The 23,852-nt window shown below is 34.3% G+C and overlaps 1 protein-coding gene and 1 long non-coding RNA gene across 3 annotated transcripts in view; one reads left to right on the top strand and one right to left on the bottom strand.

Moving 5' to 3' along the window:
- The first annotated feature begins 6,570 nt into the window (after positions 1–6,570).
- LOC143249699 (solute carrier family 12 member 2-like) overlaps positions 6,571–23,852 on the top strand; it is a 63,016-nt gene continuing 45,734 nt past the window's right edge. Inside the window, exons 1-2 of one of the 2 annotated variants that reach the window (XM_076500009.1) lie at positions 6,571–7,064; positions 23,455–23,526. In XM_076500009.1, coding sequence (XP_076356124.1) covers positions 6,732–7,064; positions 23,455–23,526 — 405 coding nt within the window. In that variant the 5' untranslated portion in view covers positions 6,571–6,731. The remainder of the gene's footprint in view (positions 7,065–23,454; positions 23,527–23,852) is intronic. The other variant, XM_076500010.1, reaches the window with a different exon arrangement.
- LOC143249702 (uncharacterized) lies at positions 6,999–13,432 on the bottom strand. Its single transcript, XR_013027915.1, has 3 exons — positions 13,317–13,432; positions 13,069–13,101; positions 6,999–7,124 (listed from the first exon to the last, which is right to left on the bottom strand). It is a non-coding gene; the product is annotated as an uncharacterized LOC143249702 (long non-coding RNA).

Raw genomic sequence — 23,852 nt, 5'->3', positions numbered from 1 at the left:
TACTTCTTGGTAATTTTAGTGAATAAATGGAAGATGGCTTTTAATTATAACAAGTGCAAGGTAATGCATGTGGGTTATCATAATGTAAATTACAAATATAATTTTGATGGGAATAAACTTGGGAAAGGATCTTGGTGTTTGGTGAACAGTCTCTTATCTTGGTGTTTGAGTTGAACAGTCTTTTATGCCAATCAAGGAATCACTTTTCCAGTGGTAGAACAGACAGTTTTTATAGAAACAGTGAAAATAAGTTTTAAATGATTATTACAACTATTGTTAGGGCTGATTTGGTGTACAGTATTCAGTCTTGGGCTTCTTACCTTACAGGGGACACTGAATTGTAAATGTTTCAAAATGGGTAATATCTGGGAGGGAAGGGTTGTCATATGAATACAAGTTAATACATATGAAATTATTTTATCCAGGGGGGCGAACTGGACTGAGAGAGGTCTTTTAAGATTGTTAATGGAATTAATAATACTAATACATCATCTTCTATCGCACCTAACAACGAAAGAGGACACACACAAATTTATAAAGATTACAATCACTTTTAACTGAGTCACTTTATCTTGCTAAGACAGTGACTGACCTTTAGAATGGGTTGTCTTCAAATCTGGTAGATGCAATAAATTACATTATATATAACCTCTTTAAATTTGGTATGATGTATTTCTATACATACAACATATTTGCCCTACCACTAGAAACAGAAAACTGGTTGGGTGGCCTGAGACTGATGAATCAGAACACTAAGATATTTTTCTTACCTCACACTATTATGGTGATTCCATCAAAATTATACTTGGAATTCAAACTGTAATATCCCACATGCACTACCTTGCATTTATTAAAATCAGTCTTCTGACATCTATTCATTCAACTGATATAATTATTGAAATCCTTCTGTGAAACAATTGTATCTGCCTCAGAGTTAGCAACAAGCAAAAGTTTAAAGTCATTAGAAAATTTACTACTCGAGGGCTATTTGTGCTAGCCGTCCCTAATTTAGCAGTGTAAGATTAGAGGGAAGGCAGCTAGTCATCACCAACCACCGTCAACTCTTGGGCTACTCTTTTACCAACGAATAGTTGGATTGACGTTACATTATAACGCCCCCACGGCTGAAAGGGCGAGAATGTTTGGCGCGATGGGGATGCGAACCCGCGACCCTCAGATTACGAATCGCACGCCTTAACACGCTTGGCCATGCCAGGCCAGACTAGAGGGAAAACAACTAGTCATCACAACCCACCGCCAACTTTTGGGCTACTCTTTTACCAACAAATAGTGGGATTGACCGTCACATTTTAACACCCCCACGGCTGAAAGAGTGAGCATGTTTGGTGTGACGGGAATTGGGACCCGCGACCCTTGGATTACGAGTCGAGTGCCTTAACCACCTGGCTATGCCGGGCCAGTTTAAGAGTAAATAAAACCAAAATTAATCGTATTAAATATTTTTAATTCTTACTTTTAAGTGTATTTTTCTTTTAATATTGTTTTAATTTCTTGTTTTGATACTCCAAAACAGGTAGAATGAAGCCGTCGTATTTTTTTCGCCCGCACTTCCCTTTCTAAGCGCATAGATAAATAATATACCGCATGCACTTTGTCCACTGAAGAAAATCGCGCCCTAGATTTTAACGTTGTAAGTTCATACTTGACCTGGCATGGCCAAGCGCGTAAGGCATGCGACTCGTAATCCGAGAGTCGCGGGTTCGTGCCCGCGTCGCGCCAAACATGCTCGCTCTCCCAGCCGTGGGGGCGTTACAATGTATCGGTCAATCCCACTATTCGTTGGTAAAAGAGTAGCCCAAGAGTTGGCGGTGGGTGGTGATGACTAGCTGCCTTCCTTCTAGTCTTACACTACTAAATTAGGGACGGCTCGGTGCAGTTGGCTAACAACCTACTCACTTAAATACCTGTTGAAGAATCCGCAAGCGATTGCGGCCCTATGTTCCTTGATGGAATCTAATGGTGATAACTAACTAAGTTCATACTAAAATTGGATGACCCAAATAAATTAAAAACAGAGTTATCTGATTCTTTGGTAATAGTAAAGAAAATTGCAGTTGGCTGTTTATTTAATAAATTAATTATTATTAAACTAATATGATGATGATGGCGTAATGTTCCTAATTTATTTTTATTATCAACAATATACTTTTTTTGTTGTATGTTCATACCCAAAAAGAAAAAAAAAAAAGATACAAGAACATTAAGCCTAATTAATTGGCCCAGCATGGCCAAGCGCGTAAGGCGCGCGACTCGTAATTCGTGGGTCGCGGGTTCGCATCCCGATCGCGCCAAACATGCTCGCCCTCACAGCTGTGGGGGCGTTATAATGTGACGGTCAATCCCACTATTCGTTGGTAAAAGAGTAACCCAAGAGTTGACGGTGGGTGGTGATGACTAGCTGCCTTCCCTCTAGTCTTACACTGCTAAATTAGGGACGGCTAGCACAGATAGCCCTCGAGTAGCTTTGTGCGAAATTCCAAAAAAACAAAACAAAAAACACACCTAATTAATCAATTATTCAATAAAATGTTTAACTTTTAGAGCAGACAGCAGAAGTTTGAGCTGCTGAAAACAATGTCCTGTTTAAAAATTGCATTAAAATCTTGGCACATCACAATGTTTACTAACAATATTACTGTATTTTTTTGCAAACTTAAAAACGGTTGTCGCAAGACCACAATTACTTGCATTTTGCAGTTTATAATGTTAGAATTCTATTAACTGTTGACTGCTATTATAAGTCAGAAGAAGTACCCTAAAACTAACATTCAGGCAACCACTCTTGGAAGTTAAGAGGTATGCATAAGAGCTTATAATGTTAAAATTCACGGTTGGAACCCTATGATGAGCATAAACATATACGTTATTTTTTGGATTTCGCTTAAGTTTCAAACAAAACCAACGAGCGACTCAAAATGTATATTTCCATTAATGGATAAATACAATATTATAATTTACCGCAAGACAACATAAGATTTGTTTTTTGTTTGTTTTATGAATTTTGTTCAAAGCTACATGTGGATTATATGCTCTAACCATCCATAATATAGCAGTGTAGGACTAGAAGGAACGCAGCTAGTTATCACCACCCGCCGCCAACGTTTCGGCTATTCTTTTACCAACGAATAGTCGGCATTCGACTTTGTTAAACCAAGATATATGATCAAGTCATTGAGGTCTCTTTTGCTGGGTTAATATGGGTTTCTCTCACGAGCTGCACTTCTGAAATTGTAATCTGGATCTTCAACGTCTACATCTTCTAATTTGCTGCTCTCTTCTAAGGATGGCTGCTTTCTCTCTGGCGGAGTGGGTACAGGGAGCTCAGGGCAGTGTGGCATTGGGGCGATGGATGATGGAAGGTCCGGATACATGATAGCAGATGTATTCTTGCCAGCCCGACGTTTGGAAGAGTCCACCAAGCAGAAGTAGCAATTGCTTGAGTGGTCAGTGGGTCCACGCCAACTTCTTGGAATGGCGAACTTCATGGCTCTCTTTTCCCCTCTGTGCCCATCTGCAAAGTAAATTTGTTGTTATGAAGAATAAATTTATTTCATCCACAAGTAATGTGTAAAAGGTTCATGCAAAATATTTTATATGTGATGTTTTTTCTGTACTATTAGAAATTTTAAAAAAAGATATTTAAATTTTAAAAGGTCTAAAATTTGTATAATATAAAATTTTATTACTCAAGCAAGCAAAAATTGTCCGTCTTACCTTCTGGAAGCTTTTTGCAGTGCTTGCAGGTAAAAAGAGGTGCCCAGGATTCGTCTTGGTCCCCAACGAGCATGCCGAAATATGCCTTGTAGGCTTCACACATTTTAGCAGACGTTGTCACAGAGTAATTTTTCTCTCTTGTCTTGATCAGTAGGCCACATACGTAGCAGAATGCGTCTGGAGAATGCTTGCAGCTTCTTGATGCCATCTCTGATAAAATCAGATAGGTCTATGTGTTCACTTAGGCAGCTGGAACTAAATTGAAGTAGTGAGCCCCTGTATATATATATATATATATATTACTATGAAGAGTTCTAGAAAATTTTAAAAGGTTCATGAAAATTCTTGTAAGTTCGAAAACATTCTCTATCAGCTAGTCAGTACTGAATCTATCTCGAAAAATGGGTAAATTTGAAAATTTATTACCCAGATCACAAAAGCAAAGTTTGAAGAGAAAAATAGGTCTTTTCTATTTACTTTAGGCATAAGCAATTGGGAAATAGTACTTTCTGCCCAGGAAAAGAAAAAGAAACATTTTGTTACATGGTGTAATTAGTGTAAATAAAATTAATCACCAGTTTAAATAGAGTTCGGTATTTATATTACAGTTTGGTTTGGCTTAGGGTTACTGATGAGGATACTATTCTCTATTGTTAATCTATAGAAGTGGATGGAAATAATAACTAAAGTCTCAGTTTGTTCATAAAAAGTTGTTTAAAAGTAAGTAACAATGAAAGACATTCGAGTGATTCGGCATGGCCAGGTGGTTCGTGCACTCGACTCGTAATCTAAGAGTTGTGGGTTTGAATCCTGGTATTAATAAACATGCTTGTCCTTTCAGAAGTGGGGGCGGGATTATGTCACGATCAATCTCACTATTCGTTAGGTAGCCCAAGAATCGGCGGTAGGTGGTGATGACTAGCTGCCTCCCCTTTCATGTTGCACTACTAAATTAGAGACAGCTTGTGACTCTTCACGTAATTCCAAACTATCAAACTGGACGTTCAAGTGACGTGGAAAAACAAAATACTAGAGCCATCTTGTTTAAAATGACCAAGTATTTATGTGCTTCTTTTGAAATTCGCGCAAAGCTACAAGAGGGGCTATTTGCGATAGCCGTCCGTAATTTTGATAGAAAACAGTCATCACTACACACCCACAACGTTTGAACTATTATTTAACTAACAACGAAGAGTGGGATTTATTGGTCATTATATCGCCCCATCCTCTGAAAGGGCGAGCAGGTTTGTTGAGAGAGGATTCGAACCCGCGACTTTCACATTGCAATTATAGTGCCCTGATCACCTGGCCATGCCAGGCTACTTATGTACCTCTGATGTAGTAGCTTTGGTTCGTAACAACGCAGATTTAATCCCACTTTATACATATGGCATCGCTAGGTGGTTAAGGCACTCGACTCGTAATTCGATTGTCGCGGGTTCGAATTCCTGTCACACCTACATGCTCACCCTTTCAGCCTTGGGGGCGTTGTAATGTTACGATTAATCCCATTATTCGTTGGTAAAAGAGTAACCCAAGAGTTGGCGGTGGGTGGTGATGACTAGCTGCCTTCCCTCTAGTTTTACACTGCTAAATTAGGAGCGGCTAGCACTGATAGTCCTCGTAGTTTTGCGCGAAATTAAAACACAAACAAACAAACTTCCAACATATTAAAGCTTATACCGTTAGTGCTTAATCCGTATTCAATATTTTTTTCTGTATTCAACAGGAAAATAAAGTCTTGCAGTTACGAATATTCCAAAATACATATTCTACTCAATCAATGTAGAATACAATAACTAGATACAATAGCATTAACACATATTTGCAATCCGATTAGATCAAGGAAATATTTCATTTGTTGTGAATATGAATTCATTTTCGAACGTTTAGTTTCTACCCTAAAGCATCAATGTGAGAGGAAAATCATTATTGACTTCTGTAATTCTATAACAAAAGAGAAAAGCCAAAGCTCCTACATCGCTATTTTGTAAAATGGCCACCACAACTAATAGAAAGTGATTCCACTGAGATTCGATATCTTAAAAGCATTGTAATATTGTATACAACAAGTGTGCCAAAGATCATACTTTTACGAAAATATACTTAATTGTTTCAAATACTGGTTTTACAATAAATCGCAAGTTTGAGTTGAACCAATATCTGGTCAATCTTAGACATTTTTTTGTCCACATAAATTCTCTCCTCTTGACGATGCAAAAATAAAACATTATTTTTAGATGTACACAGATTTTGAAATTAGCGTTTATAAATAAAGAAATAAAAACACAGATATTTAGTATGCTTTGTTTTTGAATTTCGCGCAAAGTAAAAGAGAAATATTTGCGCTAGCCGTCCCTAATTTAGCAGTGTAAGACTAGAGGGAAGACAGCTAGTTATCACCACCCACCGCCAACTCTTGGGATACTCTTTTACCAACGAATAGTGGGATTGACCGTCACATTATAACGCTCCCACGGCTGAAAGGGCGAGCATATTTGGCGCGACAGGGATGTGAACCCGCGACCCTCAGATTACGAGTCGCATGACTTAACACGCTTGGCCATGCCGGGTCTCGCCGGAAATATTTCAAACGGAGAAAAACATCCTAGCTTTAATGATTCCGATAATAAAGGATATTTCACAAGCTAATATTTTTTTTACGAGATATATGTTTTTAGAAAACTGCTTGATGATAACAGGTATATTTATCGGATAAGTGTGTCCATTGTTGTGTGTCAAAATGATATCAGTTAATTGACCTTTTTTGTTGTAAGTCGGAAAAACTAGAACAATTTCTTCTCTGCATTAGAGGGCGTGATTACGTGCTCTAAATATATGCATGTGGATAGTTATAAATATAGGATAGGTAGCAGAAACTAGGTATAACGGTACACTGTTAAAAACAAACGATCGGGAAGATTGGTAATACTGATCATAAGTTCGTGTTTACAGTTTGTAAATGGTAAAATAAGTGTAAGGATAATTTATGAAAAATGGAAGTTGTAAGCACAGATACAACATGTTCTAAACAATCGAGGTTTCAGGTAGACAAAGTTGATTTTGTCAGTGAAAATCCAGTTCTTAATTCAGAAGATTATACGGAGGAACTTCACTGTCATGGATCTTCAACACTTCATTCAACATCAGGAAATACAAATACATATGAAAATACACAAAACATCAGAAGTTTACGTCATTATACAAGGGAAGCTCTACCAAACGTTGACTACTATCGAAATATCATGTCCGTTCATGGTTATTTATACCGTCCAACATTGGATGAACTCCATAATGTTACGCATCATCAGCAGCAACCAGGAGAAAAGGTAAAATGTTTAGCAACTTTGATTTGAAAATATCAATCGATTTAGTGTTAGATGTTATTTCTGTAAAAAGAAATAAAAATAAAATAATGTATAAGACCAATGCTTTGTTGTTGTTTTTAATTTGCACACATCATTTACCCATGGTTTTTGTGTTCCACTTTATTTCAAGAAAAATAAACCAAGAAGCCTAATGTAACCTGTAATGTATGTGGAAACCCTTTTTTAATAAATGAACTGTTTTGTTGGAATATATGCAGTCCATTTCATTCTTCTGTTTTTATTTAATATTGCTTAGAATAATTAATATTGAGCAGTTTTGGTGCAATAATGTATCTATTAGTAGTACTGGTAGCAGTGTTACATAATGAATAAGGTGGTTAAATGCACCTATCTATGGTCCTGACTTCCTCATTTCAGTAATCTCAGATAAATCTTAGGTGATGCATTCCAGTATTTTATATATGTTTATAAAACTGTATAATTAGATAGCAGTTGTTTTATAACATAATATCTACCTTTAAGAAACATCAGTTACATTCTGTTGTCAAGATTAGTTACATAAAGGTAAGTACATGTGTTGTACTTATAAAACTGTGAGACTGAAACCCAGTTTTGCTAAACTTACAAATGTTATGAAGATGTAACTGTAACATATTGTGCATAAACATTACAAAATTACCCACAGTATGTAATAATTGTGAAGGAAAGCAGACAAAGTGAAATGGTTATGTCTTAACACGGTTAATTAATTTGTAAAATGCTTGAAAATGACAGTAACAAAAATTAAAGCAACTCTTTACTAACAAATGTAAATTAGTACCATATAACACTGGGTTATTTGTATTTGTAAACTTGTATATCTAAGTACAAAATTATCTGAGATAACTTTTTAGCAATGCTACGTTGTAATAATGAGAAGAAGTTATACAGGGAGGGAATTGCAAATTTAAAAATGGTTTTTAACTATAATTTAAAATTTAATTATTTACATATATATGGTTAAACTATAAGAAATTATAAGAAAGACTTAAGGCATAAAAGTAATCATAACTAGTTTTTAATGTTATGCATATTGTTACAAAATTTTTTATAGCATTAATAAGTGTAAGATGAACACTATATATACTTCATATTAAATTGAGGTATATGCTACACATTTAGCTTATTTGAGGTGGTATATGAGAAGCAAATTTTATTATTGTATGATTTAGGCACATGGAAAACTCAAAAATACAGTTAGGAATGAGTAGAAACCAAAATTGAGTATCATGAACATGTTTTTTTTTGTCTAATGTTTTACAATAACATTAGCAAGATATGAAAATATAAAGTCAAGCTGTAAAGGAATTAAACAGACAGTGCAAGTTGTACTAAAACAAGATATGTAGTATCTTTCTAATAAGATATTGGGTTCCAATTACAAATAAGTTTTAAAACAATGACCCACTTTGGGATAACTATGAAAAACAATGGAACTTACCTTTAAATATGTAGGCAAATGTAAATGTGAGTACTTGTTCTTGGATTAGGAAAGCTGGAGTTGGCATAAGAAATTTGAATATCAAATTAAACATTGAAGGTATAATATAGTATTATATATTTCATTTGCAAAATCATGTTAGTTTTAATTTTGAGTGTAGGGTGCATATGTATAGTTAATGGTGTGTGATTGTGAAATAGCTGATCAGGCACATGATTCTGCACATTATTGAATTCTAAGAACTTGTAGGTGAAAGAAAAGAACAGAATATAAAAAATATATCAACCTCATTGTGTGTTATATAGGCTGTCAAAAGGTCTTCTAGTCTAATACTAGGGCTCATTAGACCAACTCAGATAAGATAGATACAGTTGCAATTCAAACATTATTTACATTTTAAAACTACATGAACAACAGCTGATATACTGTGAAACAGATAAATCAATGAAGTGTAATTTTTATCAATTTTATGATTCATTTAGAAATATGGCCTGGCATGGCCAGGTGGGTTAAGGTGTTCGACTTGTAATCTGAGAGTCGCTGGTTTGAATCCCTGTCCCACCAAACACGCTCGTCCTTTCAGTCATGGGGGCATTATAATGTGATGGTCAATCCCACTATTCGTTGGTAAAAGAGTAGCCCAAGAGTTGGAAGTGGGTAGTGATGACTAGCTGCTTTCCCTCTAGTCTTACACTTGTAAATTAGGGAAGGCTAGGGCAGATAACCCTCGTGTAGCTTTGCATGAAATTTAAAAACAAAAACAGACACTTAGAAATTAGAATAATGATTAGTGACACTATTTCTTTGATACCCTTTATTATTATGTGAATTAACTTTTACACATCATTTTTAAGAATTGGTAAAGCAGAAAGCTAGTACTAAGGGTACTCACTGGTCAGATTAAATCTGGAGACATTCAAATATATTGACAGAAGGATAAAATCTTCTGGCAAATTGTGATTTGTCTATTTCTATTTCCAAAGAGTAACATAGTCATGTGGGAGAGAGAAGCATGTTTGTAACATAGTCATGTGGGAGAGAGAAGCATGTTTGGTTGCTCCGTGTACCGGCCCATGCAGGTATTACATGTTTTGATTATTAGATCTATGTCAGTTTCTTATATGCCCTTAACATTGATGGAGAAAGTATATGTATTGTGAACCCAGTGATCCATCACATATACCATTTTTAATGATATTTTTTGAGGCATTTTCATTGGGGCACATATGCCTTAGTTCAACATGTAACTGAAATTTGGCTACATATTGAATCAGTGTATTATGACTGTGTTGGCTATCATTTGTAAAGACCTAACATTGACTTAACTTGCTTGACTTTAGAAGCTTTGGCTCACACAAGTTTTTGACCATTCTTCAAAGGTATGAGGTTTAAGAATTGCAACAGACTTGTTTACTATTTTGACAATGTTTTGAGTCAATACATAAGTAATTACACATACATCATGTGATTGAGAACTGTGTTATCATTGGCTTGTTTGGCAGTGCATTGAATCAATAAGTTATGGTTCTTATGGCTTGTTATGGATGTGAATCATTATTAAGTATCACTTAAATGAAACTTTCTATACATAAAGGGGAGACAAGAAATACAAGATGCAACAGAAACTATTGGAAATGACATAAGTAATTACAACAACATAATAAGAACAGGAGGATATGGTCATTAGTAATCTGCTCACCTCCAAGTGCCATAGGATTTAAATTTTATTTTTTATGAATTGGTTTTAAATCCTAAAGCAAATTTGACATTTGCAATAGTTTTGCACTAATTTCACTTGTGTTGTTATCTTAATTTGACCTCCTCTTCATCAAAATTAGCCAAAATTGTCAAAGTAATTCTAAATCATTTCTAGGGAACCACCTATCAAATTTTCTGTTTGTCTGCTTTCAGTTGTTGCACTTCTGACTTGCTTAACATACTCCAACTTTGGCACTTCCACACACATTGCTTCCAGTGCCTAAAATTATCCGTTTATAGTAGAATATATATTTTAAATTGTTCCACTTAAGGGACCAGCGGCTTTTTTGTATTGAAGAGTGGAAGTCTATGAAATGTGGGCTTTCGAACAAGTTCTTGTTTTACAAGAGAAAGTGCTTGTAATATTACTAACACTGATCATTCCATTGGAAGTATTGGAATTAACCTGAATTACTGAGTAAATAAGACAGATTTTAATAATAGTTAAAATACCATGTTCAGTTTGTTAATACAATAAACAGTGAGTCGGTGTTTGAAGATTGGAGTTACTTGTGTCACTCATAATTTTAAAAATCATTGGCCTCTTAGTTTTACTTCTGTATTTGGAAACTTCTAAGTAGTCTGATAAAATAAAGTTTGCAAAATCATTTAGTAAAATATTTTATAAACGACAGCCAGTATGGATTTACTGAATGGACATTATTATCTTAATTTTCTTTTAACTTTTGTTTGAGGATGTAACTTGTTATCTGGATGAAGGAAGACTTTATGTATAACACAAGATAAACTAAGAAAATCATGTGAGTGATGGTTAGGGAAAGACTAGTTAATTGGTTCATAGGGTGAGTCGGTAACAGAAAAGGCAAAACATAGTTTTTAATAGAGTCCATTCAAACTTTGTTACTTGTGTGCCTTGGAAATCAGTGCCTGTACCTTTTAGATTTTGTCACTTGCATTTGTGATGTTGATATGAATATTACTAATAAATTAGTGCAATCCGATAATGAAATAGAGTATTTTTATATGTTTTGATGGTCTTGCAATACTAAGAGAATGGTTATGACTATCTGTAAAGCTGGACAAACAGTCCCTAATTGTAATAAGTGCATGGTAGTGCATATGTGTTATCATAATTTGGATCATATATTTAAGAGATACACTCAAGAGTGCAACTAAAAAAAAAAAAGGACATTGGCATACTGATGGTTAAGTTATGCAAACCACAAAGACAGTACTCTGTTTCTCATAGTAACGCTAACAGAATTTGAGGATACTTTTATAAATATGTTTATATAATAATAAATAATATCAAGAGGTAATTAACTCTTTTTACAAATTGCTAGTTAGGCCTTAATTAGATGTTATGTGCAGTTTTGGTTTACTCGTCTAAGAAAGGATGTTGAAAAGGATTAGTTGGATGATTCTATGGATTGGTTATCTTGAGAAAAGAAGGATAAGAAATGATCATATTCAATATTGCAAAATCATGATATTCAAAGGATTTAAAAGATAAAAACCTTTGATTTAATTTATGTTATATTCTAAAGACAACAGGATGAAATGATAAAATTTTACTTTTGGAAAAAGTAAACTAAGCTCTGGTCAAAAATTTTTTTTAATTATTCTTATAGGGCAATTGACTCATGGAATGAGTTGCTGTTGGCATTACTTTAAGCTGGTAATTTAAAATAATGTAAAGGGGGTGAATAGATGATTCTCTTTTAAATTGAAAGGTAGATCTACATTTATCATTTCTTACAGGTGGGTATGTTTGGACAGTCTTGAAGGATCAAATGGTCCTTTGTAATTGATAATGTTGTATGTGGTATCTTCCTCTCAACTGTTACTGTTTTTGAATATATTTACGGAACTTGCCATTGCAATACATTTCTATGCTTTTATAAATGTCAGAAAAACTGTACTACATTTGAATAATATAGTAACTTGGCATTAAAAAATACCATTAAATATATGCACAAATTTTCAGAATGACATAATGAGAATGTTATCTTCAGATTTTAAACTTTACTGTAATTTTATTCAAATGGGGAAAGAAATTTCTTAAATCCTGTTTTTGTTAATTAAGAAAATGCCCTTTGGAAAAGCTTAGAAAACTTAATTAAATATCTGATTTTGTTATGGAGATGAATCAGCTAATAGGGTTTTTCTCACAACTACTAGAAATGGATTCATATCTTTCTTTTCTTTGTCTTTGCTAATTACTGTTCTTCCTTTAATTACATACAAATTATTTTTGTTATAATGTTCAAGTGATACATAACACTTAATATTAATTAAATTTACGTATTATGCTCTTCTATTCCATGACAACATGACTGTAGAAACAACAGCAAATGCAGTAGACATCTATGGTGTAGTATAGTTTTGGTGTGTGCTTTTTGAGAAGGATCTATCTTCTTTGTTACTAAAAAAAAATCATAGATCCACCCTTAACTTCTGATGTGCCATGTTCTTAGTACTTATATTTTTGTTTATCTTTACAATAATATGTATAAGAACATTGTATTTTTAAAAAAGTGACTGTATGAAGTCTTATAGAGATGTAATCATAACAGCTCATCAAGACACACAGTAGTGTTTTTTGCGGCCAAGAAAAAGACGAACAGGCAAACATGAGACACGTAGCACACTGTGTTATGTATTAGAACCAATGATTTTCAGTTGCCTATGAGTTAGTAGCCCTTCTATAAAGTTTTCTGAATTCGTCACTTATAATAACTTCCAGTCTGATCACCTTAAATTTGAGGAAAACCAATGCAACCAAAATTGAGATACGATACTTACGTTTTCGTCTTTTATGCCTCAAATTGTATAGATCTAAAAAAAAAAAAAACATGAAAAACATTACCTCAAACTTCTGTTTTTATGAAATTTCGTACATATACAAGATACCGTTTACTTTGTCGTTGCAAAGTATTGCGAAAATCAAACAAGGTTTAGCTGTTACCACTAAAAAGAACACCAATTTTTGAAGGATAATTTTTTCATAACCGCAGGTTAAATACTAAATTAAATGTTCTGAAATTACTTACAGGAAATCCCCTTATTTCAACTTTAAAAGCGGTAGTTATTCGGTTTTTATCAGATATCGGTACTTGGAACAAAAACGGACCGTGGTGACAGTTAACGAGGTTGTACAGACTTACAATAGTACGCAGCGTATATATACATTTTGTATTAAAGCTTAGCTCATACTGTTGTTTCAATATGTAATATTTTGCATATATTTAAATACCAATATAATATTGCAGAATGCCACTTTATATTTTACAGATTATCTGCACGATTTACATTCAACTGATATGTAGACTAAATGGTACTTGACATGATAATTTCATGAACGCAATTATGTACAATATCCATTAATTTACAGTTCGCACGTGTACCTGTGTATTTTTAGGTTTTGTAGATCGTAAAAGCACGTGATGATACCCGTCACAATCACTTGTGCATTCTAATTCTTAAATAGTTATATTTACACCAAAAGCAATTCAGCTGTATACAAAGTACGGTCAGTAATAATTATTAACGAGCGATTAAAAGATATGAAATGAAAATTGGTGGCTAAGCCAGTGCAATAATTCTGTTAATAACATGAACAATTCAGGTAAACACTACGTTAAAAGCTATAAGTGAAACATCAAAGCTAACAACAGAAATCCAGCGCTCTCTTACTGTCCTTCTTGGTTCGGAGGATATTTAGAAATGCTACTTAAAGTCAGGCAGTCGAAAAAGCGTCACTGAGCTGTTGCCTTGAACATGATAGAATTTTCGGTGTAAGTCCTGAGACTCAAACCCGGGATCAGGTCGATGTTGGTGGATACCTGGATGTTTTCCGAAGGAAGATTTCTCTTAACCTCCCTCTTGTAACCCATTGAGAGGTCGTGTGAGAAAAGAAAGAGAAAAAACAAAACAAAACATGCATGTGTCAGGAAACCGTATGGGGTAACCAAGAAAAAATTCTCTTATTACAGACAGTTGGACGGTTAAGTTTCTTTTTTCCACTTTATACGTGACTAAAGAAAATGATTTCAAAAGCAGTAGGTGAGAATCTACAGATTTAATATCCCTATTGGTTTTTATATGGAAATAAAACTGGAAGGTCCCGAGAAAAACCGACTTTCGTAATCGGGATGCCAACAAATTACTTCCAGATAGTGCCAGAGCTGTTCAGAAATTGAACAAAAAAACATAAGTTAGTACATTACATATTACACAAGCTATGAGGAGACAATTGGTTGCGCCATGATACTGGGGTTGAAGCTAGTGTGAAGAATTTACTGGTTAATATTTTTCGACTGGTTGCTGCCCGATATTATTTGTTAACTATTTTAAAAATTATCTTTTTAGTTCTGAGAACTTTATATAAAATGCCAAGATTGGAAGGTGGTGTGTATATATGGGTGAACGGAAAGCTGTGTGAGTGACAGTATTCAAGGACTTGTAAGTTATTGTGTAACCTGTCAGACATGTTGCCTGTTACCACACCCAATTAAGGATCTAATATATGCATATAAATGGTTGTTATTGTGTTGAGGTACAGCCTATTTTGATGTTTACGATATTTCGTGACTGAGGCTCTATCTAACAGATTTCGAGACACTAATAATGAGTCTAGACTAATTTTTGTTGCTGTTAAACATAATAGCGAAACATTTAATAAATTTATTTAATAAATTGAAATGTGAATTTGGTTTCGAGCCCATGAGTTTTAGTAAAACATCATATATATACACACATACATACATTTTTATTTTTTTTTTCATGACAGCGGTAGAAAGTGATAGCCTGAATCTTTATCGGTTTTAATGTACGTAACTTATACCACGTTGTGACATGGATAAAGAAACGTGAACTTCATAGCAAACAGCGGATCTCGTGATGTGATCCAAGTTTCTTTGTCATCTGCACATTGTGATGCATGAATATATATGTAAGGTCAGGAAAAGAAATGTCGTAAACGTATATCTGACCAAAAACACTTTAGGTGTGAAAAAAATGGATTAAGCGTCTGACCTAAAGAATGAAATAAAACTGATAGCCAAATTGGAAGCAACATTTTTTTCTTTGTTTTGGAATTTCGTGCAAAGCTACACGATGGCTATTTAGCAGTGTTACACTAGAGAGCAGGTAGTCATCACCACCCACCTCCAACTCTAGAGCTACTCTTTTACCAACAAATAGTGGTATTGAACGAACATAATAACGCCCCCACGGCTGAAAGGGCGAGCATGTTTGGTGCGATGGGGATTCGAACCTGCGATCTTCAGATTACTAGTCGAACGTCTTAAACCTCCCGGGAGCAACATTTATATCATCGATAAGAACTATACAGGAAATATTCATTCATTAGTTAAACAGGCCGCGTTTGTTGTTCAACTTGATGCATTATGGTGGGTAAAGTATGTGGCCGAAATAACTAATGAATGAATATTAGCTGTAAAATTATTATCAGTGCTATATGTGTAATTGCCATTTCGTCTGTCAGTTTTGGTTTCATTCCTGTAAGTCACACGCTCAGGTTTTTTGTCACACTTTTCTTAAACATCTAAGGTGCTTTTAATTATATAACTTTTATTTTATCAATACGCACCAACAAACTGGAGCAAATACGAAAGTGACTCTAAGTAACAAACTTTAGCCGTAGGGTCGCAAACCATATTAATTGTAACACACTCATTCTTTACCAAATCAACGAAAATATATAAAATAAGTGCTGGTAGTTTCCCCTATAAAATAATGTTAATAACTTCCTTTATAGCAATACTGTGGAAACTAGATTTACAGTTTCGTATCACCCGCATGTGGTTGATAAGCTGTATCAGGCTAATTGGTTAAGCCTTAAAATATCACGTGACGCTAAAAGCTATTTAATTAAAATAAAGTAATAAAAATAAGAAAATTTATGGTTAAAATTTGGGAATGAATAATCAATAATAACCGTTCACTGTATTACTATTTAGAAATTTTCAGCTGAAAACTGCAAATCTGTTACGTTTGGTTTAACTAGTATTTACGTATCTGCACGTGGTTTCACCATACAGTTTTGCTTCTATAAATCAGTCGCCTTTTATCCGGATGACAAAAACAGAAAATGGTTCACTTTTACTTTTAGGTAAAGCTGCATTAATGTTTTTAGACCAATAGCTCACTTGACTTTACGTACACGTGTGCGAAAGCTTTGGTCAAAGTTGAGTAGTTTTCTTGGATAATTTTAGACATATAAATTGTGATTAAAAAAAAGAAATCCAAAGAAATTAAGTACGTTTTTCTGTCAAGTAAAGTTTCTTTATTTTTAGTGCGAAAATAGAAATTCAACCAAAGATGGACATTTTATATTTCATGTATTTCTTAATCGATTGCCTTGAAATTTGGTACATGAATATCGGGCCCAGTAAAGAACATGTCTTGCCCTGCAGGTTGTTTTGGACGCACTACCGTATGTCTTGATGATGTACACAACTGGTCAAAGTTGTGAGGCCAATGAACATGAAAAAAAAAACAATAAAAAAACATTTTGTGTTGAGTAGAGCTTCGAAAGATTCATATAAGAAAAGGGAAAATAAAAATAAAACACTTTTTTAGCATTTAATAGGAAAAATGTGAACACTATGAAATTAGCCTAAATACTAGCTGATCAAAAGTTTAAAACCATACTGAAACGAAGCGTTAATCAGTAAACATATAACGAAATTTAGTCACTTGTGTTCAAGCATTAGCATTGTCAACACCTCCCACTGACATCTCCTGTCTTACATTGGGTAAAAACATGGCAAAGGCTAAAAAGTTCACAGAGTTTGAACGTGGCAAGATTGTCAAGCTGCAAATGCAAGGTCTCTCTCAACGTGTCATCACTGGTGAGATTGGGCGTAGTAAAACTGCTGTTGTAAATTTCTTAAAAGACACTGAGGGATACGGAACATTAATTTCAAGTGATAGGCCCAAGAAAATTTCGCTGGCATTGAGCAGGAGAATTCAACGGGTTGTCTGACAAGACACCAGCCGATTGTCGAACCAGATTAAGGCCCTTACGGATGCAAAATGTAGCTCAAGAACAATAAGACGGCATGTACGAGAGAAAGGCTTTGAAAACCATAAATGTCTTCAAAGGCTACACCTCTTTTCACATCACGTAACAGCTCGGTTAAACTTTGCTGAGAAGCACCGAACGGGATGTAGAAAAGTGGAAGAAGGTTTTGTTATCTGATGAGAAAAAAAATTAACATGGATGGTCCAGATGGCTTCCAATGTTACTGGCACGATAAGGATATTCCACCGGAGACATTTTTTACACAACACATTGGAGGAGGTTCCATCATGATATGGGGTGCTTTCTCCTTCCATGGAACATTGGAGCTTCAGGTTATACAGGGGCCTCAAACAGTAGCTGGCTACAATGGCATGTTGGAGAGTGCATCCTTATTGAGTGAATGCCCTTGCTTGTGTGGAAATGACTGGATTTTTCAGCAGGACAATGTTGCAATCCACAATTTCTACAGGACACAAACCTTTTCATGGTAAATAAGTGATTCTTTTGGATCATCCAACGTGTTTGTCCCAACTGAACCCCATTAAAAATGTTTGGGGTGGATGGCAATGGAAGTCTATAGAAATGGACACCAATTTCAAATGGTGCATGATCTTTGTGAAGCCATCTTTATTACTTGGAATAACATTCCAGCCAGCCTTCTGCAAATTCTTGTATCGACCATTCCAAAGAGAATGTTTGAAGTTATTTGCAATGATGGCCATGCAACTCACTACTGAGACCTCTTGTTTGGCATTTCCTACCCTGTTTTGACCAGCTAGTATTTAGGCTAATTTCATAGTGTTCACACTTTCCCTATTAAATGCTAAAAAAGTTGTTTCTTTATTTTCCCTTTTCTTATTTTCATCTTTCGAAGCTCTACTCAAATAAGTGGTTGAGCCTAACAATGCAAAATGCATACATTTTTTCTTTATGTTCATTGGCCTTAAGATTTTGGGCAGCAGTGTATAATAGTAGGCTAATCACAGATCCTTGAAGAAGTCCGACTAGAAATTAAAAAAGACTCGGGAACTTTTATTGATTTTGACTTTAGTGTTTCTATTATGAAGTAAACTGCCAATGTAGCATGTGATAATTTCTGGGAGAATTATGTCAAACACTGTCAAAAGCTTTTTTGATGTCAAGAAATGTTGCAACTGTTATGTCTTTTCTGTTAAAATGTTAAAAACTGTCTCTGTAAATCTGATAAGTGGTCGGCAGCCTGGCACTTCCACTGAGAGAAGCATTTTGCACTGTTAATAATAATGTTTTTATTTTCAACACATTACAGGAGGCATTTGAGAGGATTTTCTCTAAGAGTTTACTGGTGTTATTAAGTGAACTAATGAGGCTGAAGTTATTAGGAAGTTGTGGCTGATATTGGAATGATGGTATTTTCCAGCTTCCTGGGTGGTATCCTTCTTTGAATGACAGGATGTAGATTGCTATTAAGTATGAGGTGTATTGGTCTGGAAGGTTTTGGGAATAAAAATTTGGGATTCGTGTTGATGAAAAACTCGCATGAAGTAAAAATATATTCTCAACGCTGCACTTTATTTTAGCACTTTAATTAAAATAAAGTTCAGAACAACGTTTGACATTCTTAAGCCATCTTGATAACCTGAAGGTCAAAACATTGTTATTTACTTTACTTTAATTAAAGTTTTAATGCAAATACCAGTTATCTTGAGAATACCTTTTTAAAATTGGGATTGTATCTTCCCCAAGAACATTGACCATTCTAGTGTGTATGTTTGTGTGTGTAAAACAAGGGCATGCAACTGAGACAAGTCCTCTGTTAATAGAATGAAAATATTGTAAACTCAAATTGGTAAAAAACATAAAGCCTTGTTATACATCCTGAGAAAATTTAGGATGTGCTTTGTGATTCAATGAACATGTGTTAAGAATAGTTGTCTGTGCATCAGGAAACCTCATTAGCTTTTGCCAGAGGAAGTGAAAGATATGCTCTGAGCCAAGGCAAGTCAAAAGACCAAGAGAGGTATTTAAAACAAAAATGATCCATTCCATGCAGACTGTTTTAAGAGCCACTCATTGTTAATATTGAAATTTGACCTATAGAACATTTTACCATTGTATACCACATTATTTCATCTTGTATACTTGCCATTTAATAACCTCAAGGTCGCATTAAAACATAGTTTTTCATATTTTATTTAGCTTTATTGATTCAACTGTTGTAAATGTTTCCAGTTATTTCAAATTGTTATGCATATATTTGATTATAACATCAACACAAGTGTCTCTCATCTGTTTGATTAGAAATAATTTCTTTCTTGCATTATCTTTATGAATTCACTGGATTTCTTGGCCTTTCCAGTGGGTGAGGGGTGAGAATGAATTGTAATTCAGATTTAATGAAATGAAAAAATAGTGTACTTTTAATTAAAACACTTCCACTCAACAAGTTTACAATGATATATATTTTATTATTATTGGTTACGATATTTCAATTTTTTTATGAATTTATAAAACAATAAAAATGAATTAAAAATACATTCAGTTACTTCACTGTCACTAAAATAACGCTCAGCTCCAGCAGTCAAAACTGGCACCACCAGTTTAATTTTAAGATTGCTGTAACTGATGTTTGCTTTCCACAAGTAATGCATAACACTGTTATCTTGATTATCTTACGTTCGTGTAACATACTTAGAGTTCAAGTCAACCCACATGACATTAGCATCCAGTCCATCAAGAAAGCAACATCCTTTCTTCATGTCATTGTATATTAAAATGTGTGTTGACTGTACCATTTGGAAAGAAGCACATATGTTGATATGGGAGACCACATGATGGTTGAACTTTTGTCCCATTTGTTCAGTCATAGTGTCAAAATTTGTTTTTAATGTTTTACATTCTGGCTCCTTTCCAAGAATTGGCAACGTACAAGAAATCTTTGTTTTTGAGATATATGACAGCTATTCCAGTAGTTTTCTTTACTCAAATGGGTACACAGTGTCCCTGTATCTCTCAAACATGTTACTGTAGGTGCCACAAGCTTAAGAATGGATGCCAAGTTTAGGTTTTCTTTTTACAAACCTTTGATGAAATTAGATACTGCTTCATCCAAAGCTACTATAGTAAAAACAACATTAGATTTCTTAATTTTCAGCAAGACACCTGCTGCTAATGATGCTAAATGTTAACCATCTTTGTCCAGCTGCATGCAGGCCATCAAAATTGATTTGTAACAAGTTAACACAACATGAAGAGGTTTTTGATTATTGAGCCAGTGCACTTTAACTGATTCTAGAATTTTTCATTTAAGTACTTCTAATGACCTCTGAACCTTGTGTAATATGTATGTATTCATGCTTTGACTTGTGGAAGAGTGAATATGTCTTTGACATGGATCCTTTTCACAGATACAATTTTATTTCTAGCACTGGTTAATTCTAATGATAAGAGATGGGCCTTACAATGTACATAAGAAAAATTTTTTCCTGATTTCTTTGAAAGTTACTTGTGCATACCATTAGTTTATCCTGAAAAATTTGCAGCAGGATCAAAAGTACAACAAGTTATTTTCTTATAATTAAGATTCCTTGTCATCAGTCTTTGTTAGGTGGACTCATAATGGTTTTGGAATCAGTGCCTCCAACATAATGTAATTCTCTAGAATATTTTTTTTTACTTCATTGTACTCAGCTGTTTAGCAATTGACTGTGATATTTGGCTCACCTTGTTGATGTCTGATGATTGTTGAGTAATATGTTTTATTTAATTCCAAGGTGTTACAATCATCTAGAACTTTGGATAATGCAGGTAAACTGATCATAAGCTGTAACTTTTCTTGCACATATCAAACAGTTGCTCTGATTTTCTACTCATTCATTCAGAAACTTTTAGCATAAGAAGATGAGAAATCAAATATTCATACTTCATACTCTGTGAGATTTTTTCTTTTGGTAAGAAGTTGATGGTTCTCACAAATGTAGCCATTGTTTTCCTGTTGTGACTACATTTCTGAGTTGACTGTTGAAGTATGAACTGATCTATCAAGACCCTCTTCATGAAAATTGTGCATTGCATGAATATGTGTCCTGGATTTAGAATACTTGTCCAGGTTTCTAGTATCCCCAGTTGGGTTTTTAGTATTAGTAAAGGGAGTTATGAAAATACCACATTTTTTATGTACTGTATCTGAATCAAAAATTCTTGGCAGCTCTTACAAATTGTCCCTTCAAATGATATATCAAAAAATAGCCATTCATATTTCTCTTCCAATCTTTTTTTCTGATATTGAACTGAAGTTGGTGAAGAAGTTTCAGCAGATAGAGATGATGAATCAACATCATTAGTTTCAAGATTCAGCTGCTTAAATTCAGTTTGAGGCAGAGACTCAGCATTACAACTCATTATCTGTAGCACAAAATGAATTAGTTTTCTTGATCACATATGTAAATCCTGCTTGTATGTAGAATAAATTATAAATTAAAATTGTACTGTATCAGAATTCAAAGATAGAAATTAATGGCATATTTATATTTTATGGAGATTGTACCAAATGATATTATTGTGTCTATTTGGTCTATTTAATGACTTGAGCTTTCTAGAAACTATAAAAAATCAGTTGAAAGTTATAAAATTTGTCCAAGACTAAGAGGAAGCTGTTGAGTGATTATTGAGTCAACTAGTTGGTTGAATGTTTCGGTGTTTAAGTGTGTTTTCAACAAAGTGCTACTGTTAGTATTATAGATGTGAGAATGTTAAATATCTTAACAAATAAGGAAGTAAGTGGAATTTCGATTCAGGTATTAATTATTAGTGAAGTTAAGACTATCGCTAGTGCTGTGACACTTGTGTAAGTCGTATATATAAAGTTTGTAATCATATACTTTTATTTTGATGTGAGCTTGGTGTTCTTGTTTTTTCAATGCAGGAAAAAAAACAAACTCCAAGAAGCACAAGTAGTCTTATTATTTTGAATTTGTCTTTGTCCAGGTTTGCTGATGAGGGATGGAATTATTTGAAATGGGTGTAGACAAGTGTATCAAACGATGAAGGAAATAATAATGGGACTTCCTACTTATTTTTAATCCACCCACCATCAAAGAAGCCATACAGAATTTTCAGAAATGCATTGATGCAAGAGTAAAACATCTGCAATTTACAAGTCCAGTGATCAAACTATCCACACCATTATTTGCATATATACAAGACTTATGACCTCAAACTATGCAGTTTAGCATAAGAGCATTTATCTGTTCAACTCTTCTTACCCAATATTGTAGTGCTATTTGTGACCACATTTATGCTGGTAGCCAGAAGGGTGGTTTATTGTATCCATCAACTCTAGAAGTAATTTCACACTGAGTTTAGTATGATTCTTATGATACCTTTCTATCAGAAACCGTTGGTTTTTGATTGATCAGTGTTCATTGTTGGTCCTTCAATAATACTCTTCACCTACCATTCTGATAAGTCTATCAGATATGGTCTTATTACAAATCTTGACAGGTACAAAATGATATCCTAGATGCTTTGCATCATCAGGTGGTGGTAGAGGAGTGATGAGGCCCATGGACTGTGTTGGCAAATATGTATTTTAAAAGGGCTAATACTACTGACATTTATGCACTAAATTTATAAAGAATGAAATTAAATATCTTTACCATATTGCTTAAAAACAGAACGATACAGTATTTAAATGTATTTACAGCATGTTACAGTATTTAAATGTTAAATGTAACTGTTAAAACCAATATTCTCTTTATAAATAAGGGCCTGGCATGGCCTAGCGCGTTAAGGTTTCGCACCCAAGTTGCGCCAAAACATGCTTGCCCTCCCAGCCGTGGGGGCGTTATAATGTTACGGTCAATCCCACTTTTCGTTGGTAAAAGAGTAGCCCAACAGTTGGCAGTGGGTGGTGATGACTAGCTGCCTTCCCTCTAGTCTTACACTACTAAATTAGTGATGGCTAGCACAGATAGCCCTCGAGTAGCTTTGTGCGAAATTCCAAAACAAACTTTATAAATAAAATGTTACCTGTATGGAATATTACCTGATGATACAGAAAACTGATACAAAATTTAATGTGTTTGTTATTCTACTCGTAAAACAGAATTATGGTCAAAGTAATTTTCTTGTTTGTGTAATTAATAATTTTTAATTTTCAGAACCATAAGTTGTCAAAGGGAGAAGTAAGAATCCCAGATGCTGTAAAGTTTGGTTGGATACAAGGAGTTTTTGTAAGTTTTTTTTTTCCTTTTTCTGTTAAGGTGCTATACAACTCATTTACTACCTGCCTGAGACTGAGTATCAGATGAAAATACGACTATCTTTTATGATAAGCGAAAAACATTAAATAAAATAAGATTCTGTATGAATGATGCAAGTTATTAGTAAGTATTTACACATTTGTTTGAAAATAATAGTTTAACAAACAAGATTTGACTTTTTGACTTATGAAACAATAAAGACTAACCAGCTATTGTCCTCAAGAGAAGTGACACCAAGTGCACCAACTCGCATTTGCTTATTATAATTACAGACATCTGATTAAACATTCAAGACA

The sequence above is a fragment of the Tachypleus tridentatus genome, chromosome 4 (genome assembly GCF_004210375.1).
Source record: "Tachypleus tridentatus isolate NWPU-2018 chromosome 4, ASM421037v1, whole genome shotgun sequence".
NCBI lineage: Eukaryota > Metazoa > Arthropoda > Merostomata > Xiphosura > Limulidae > Tachypleus > Tachypleus tridentatus.
Note: the sequence above shows the minus strand (reverse complement) of the source record. Positions and strands in the feature narration are given on the sequence as shown.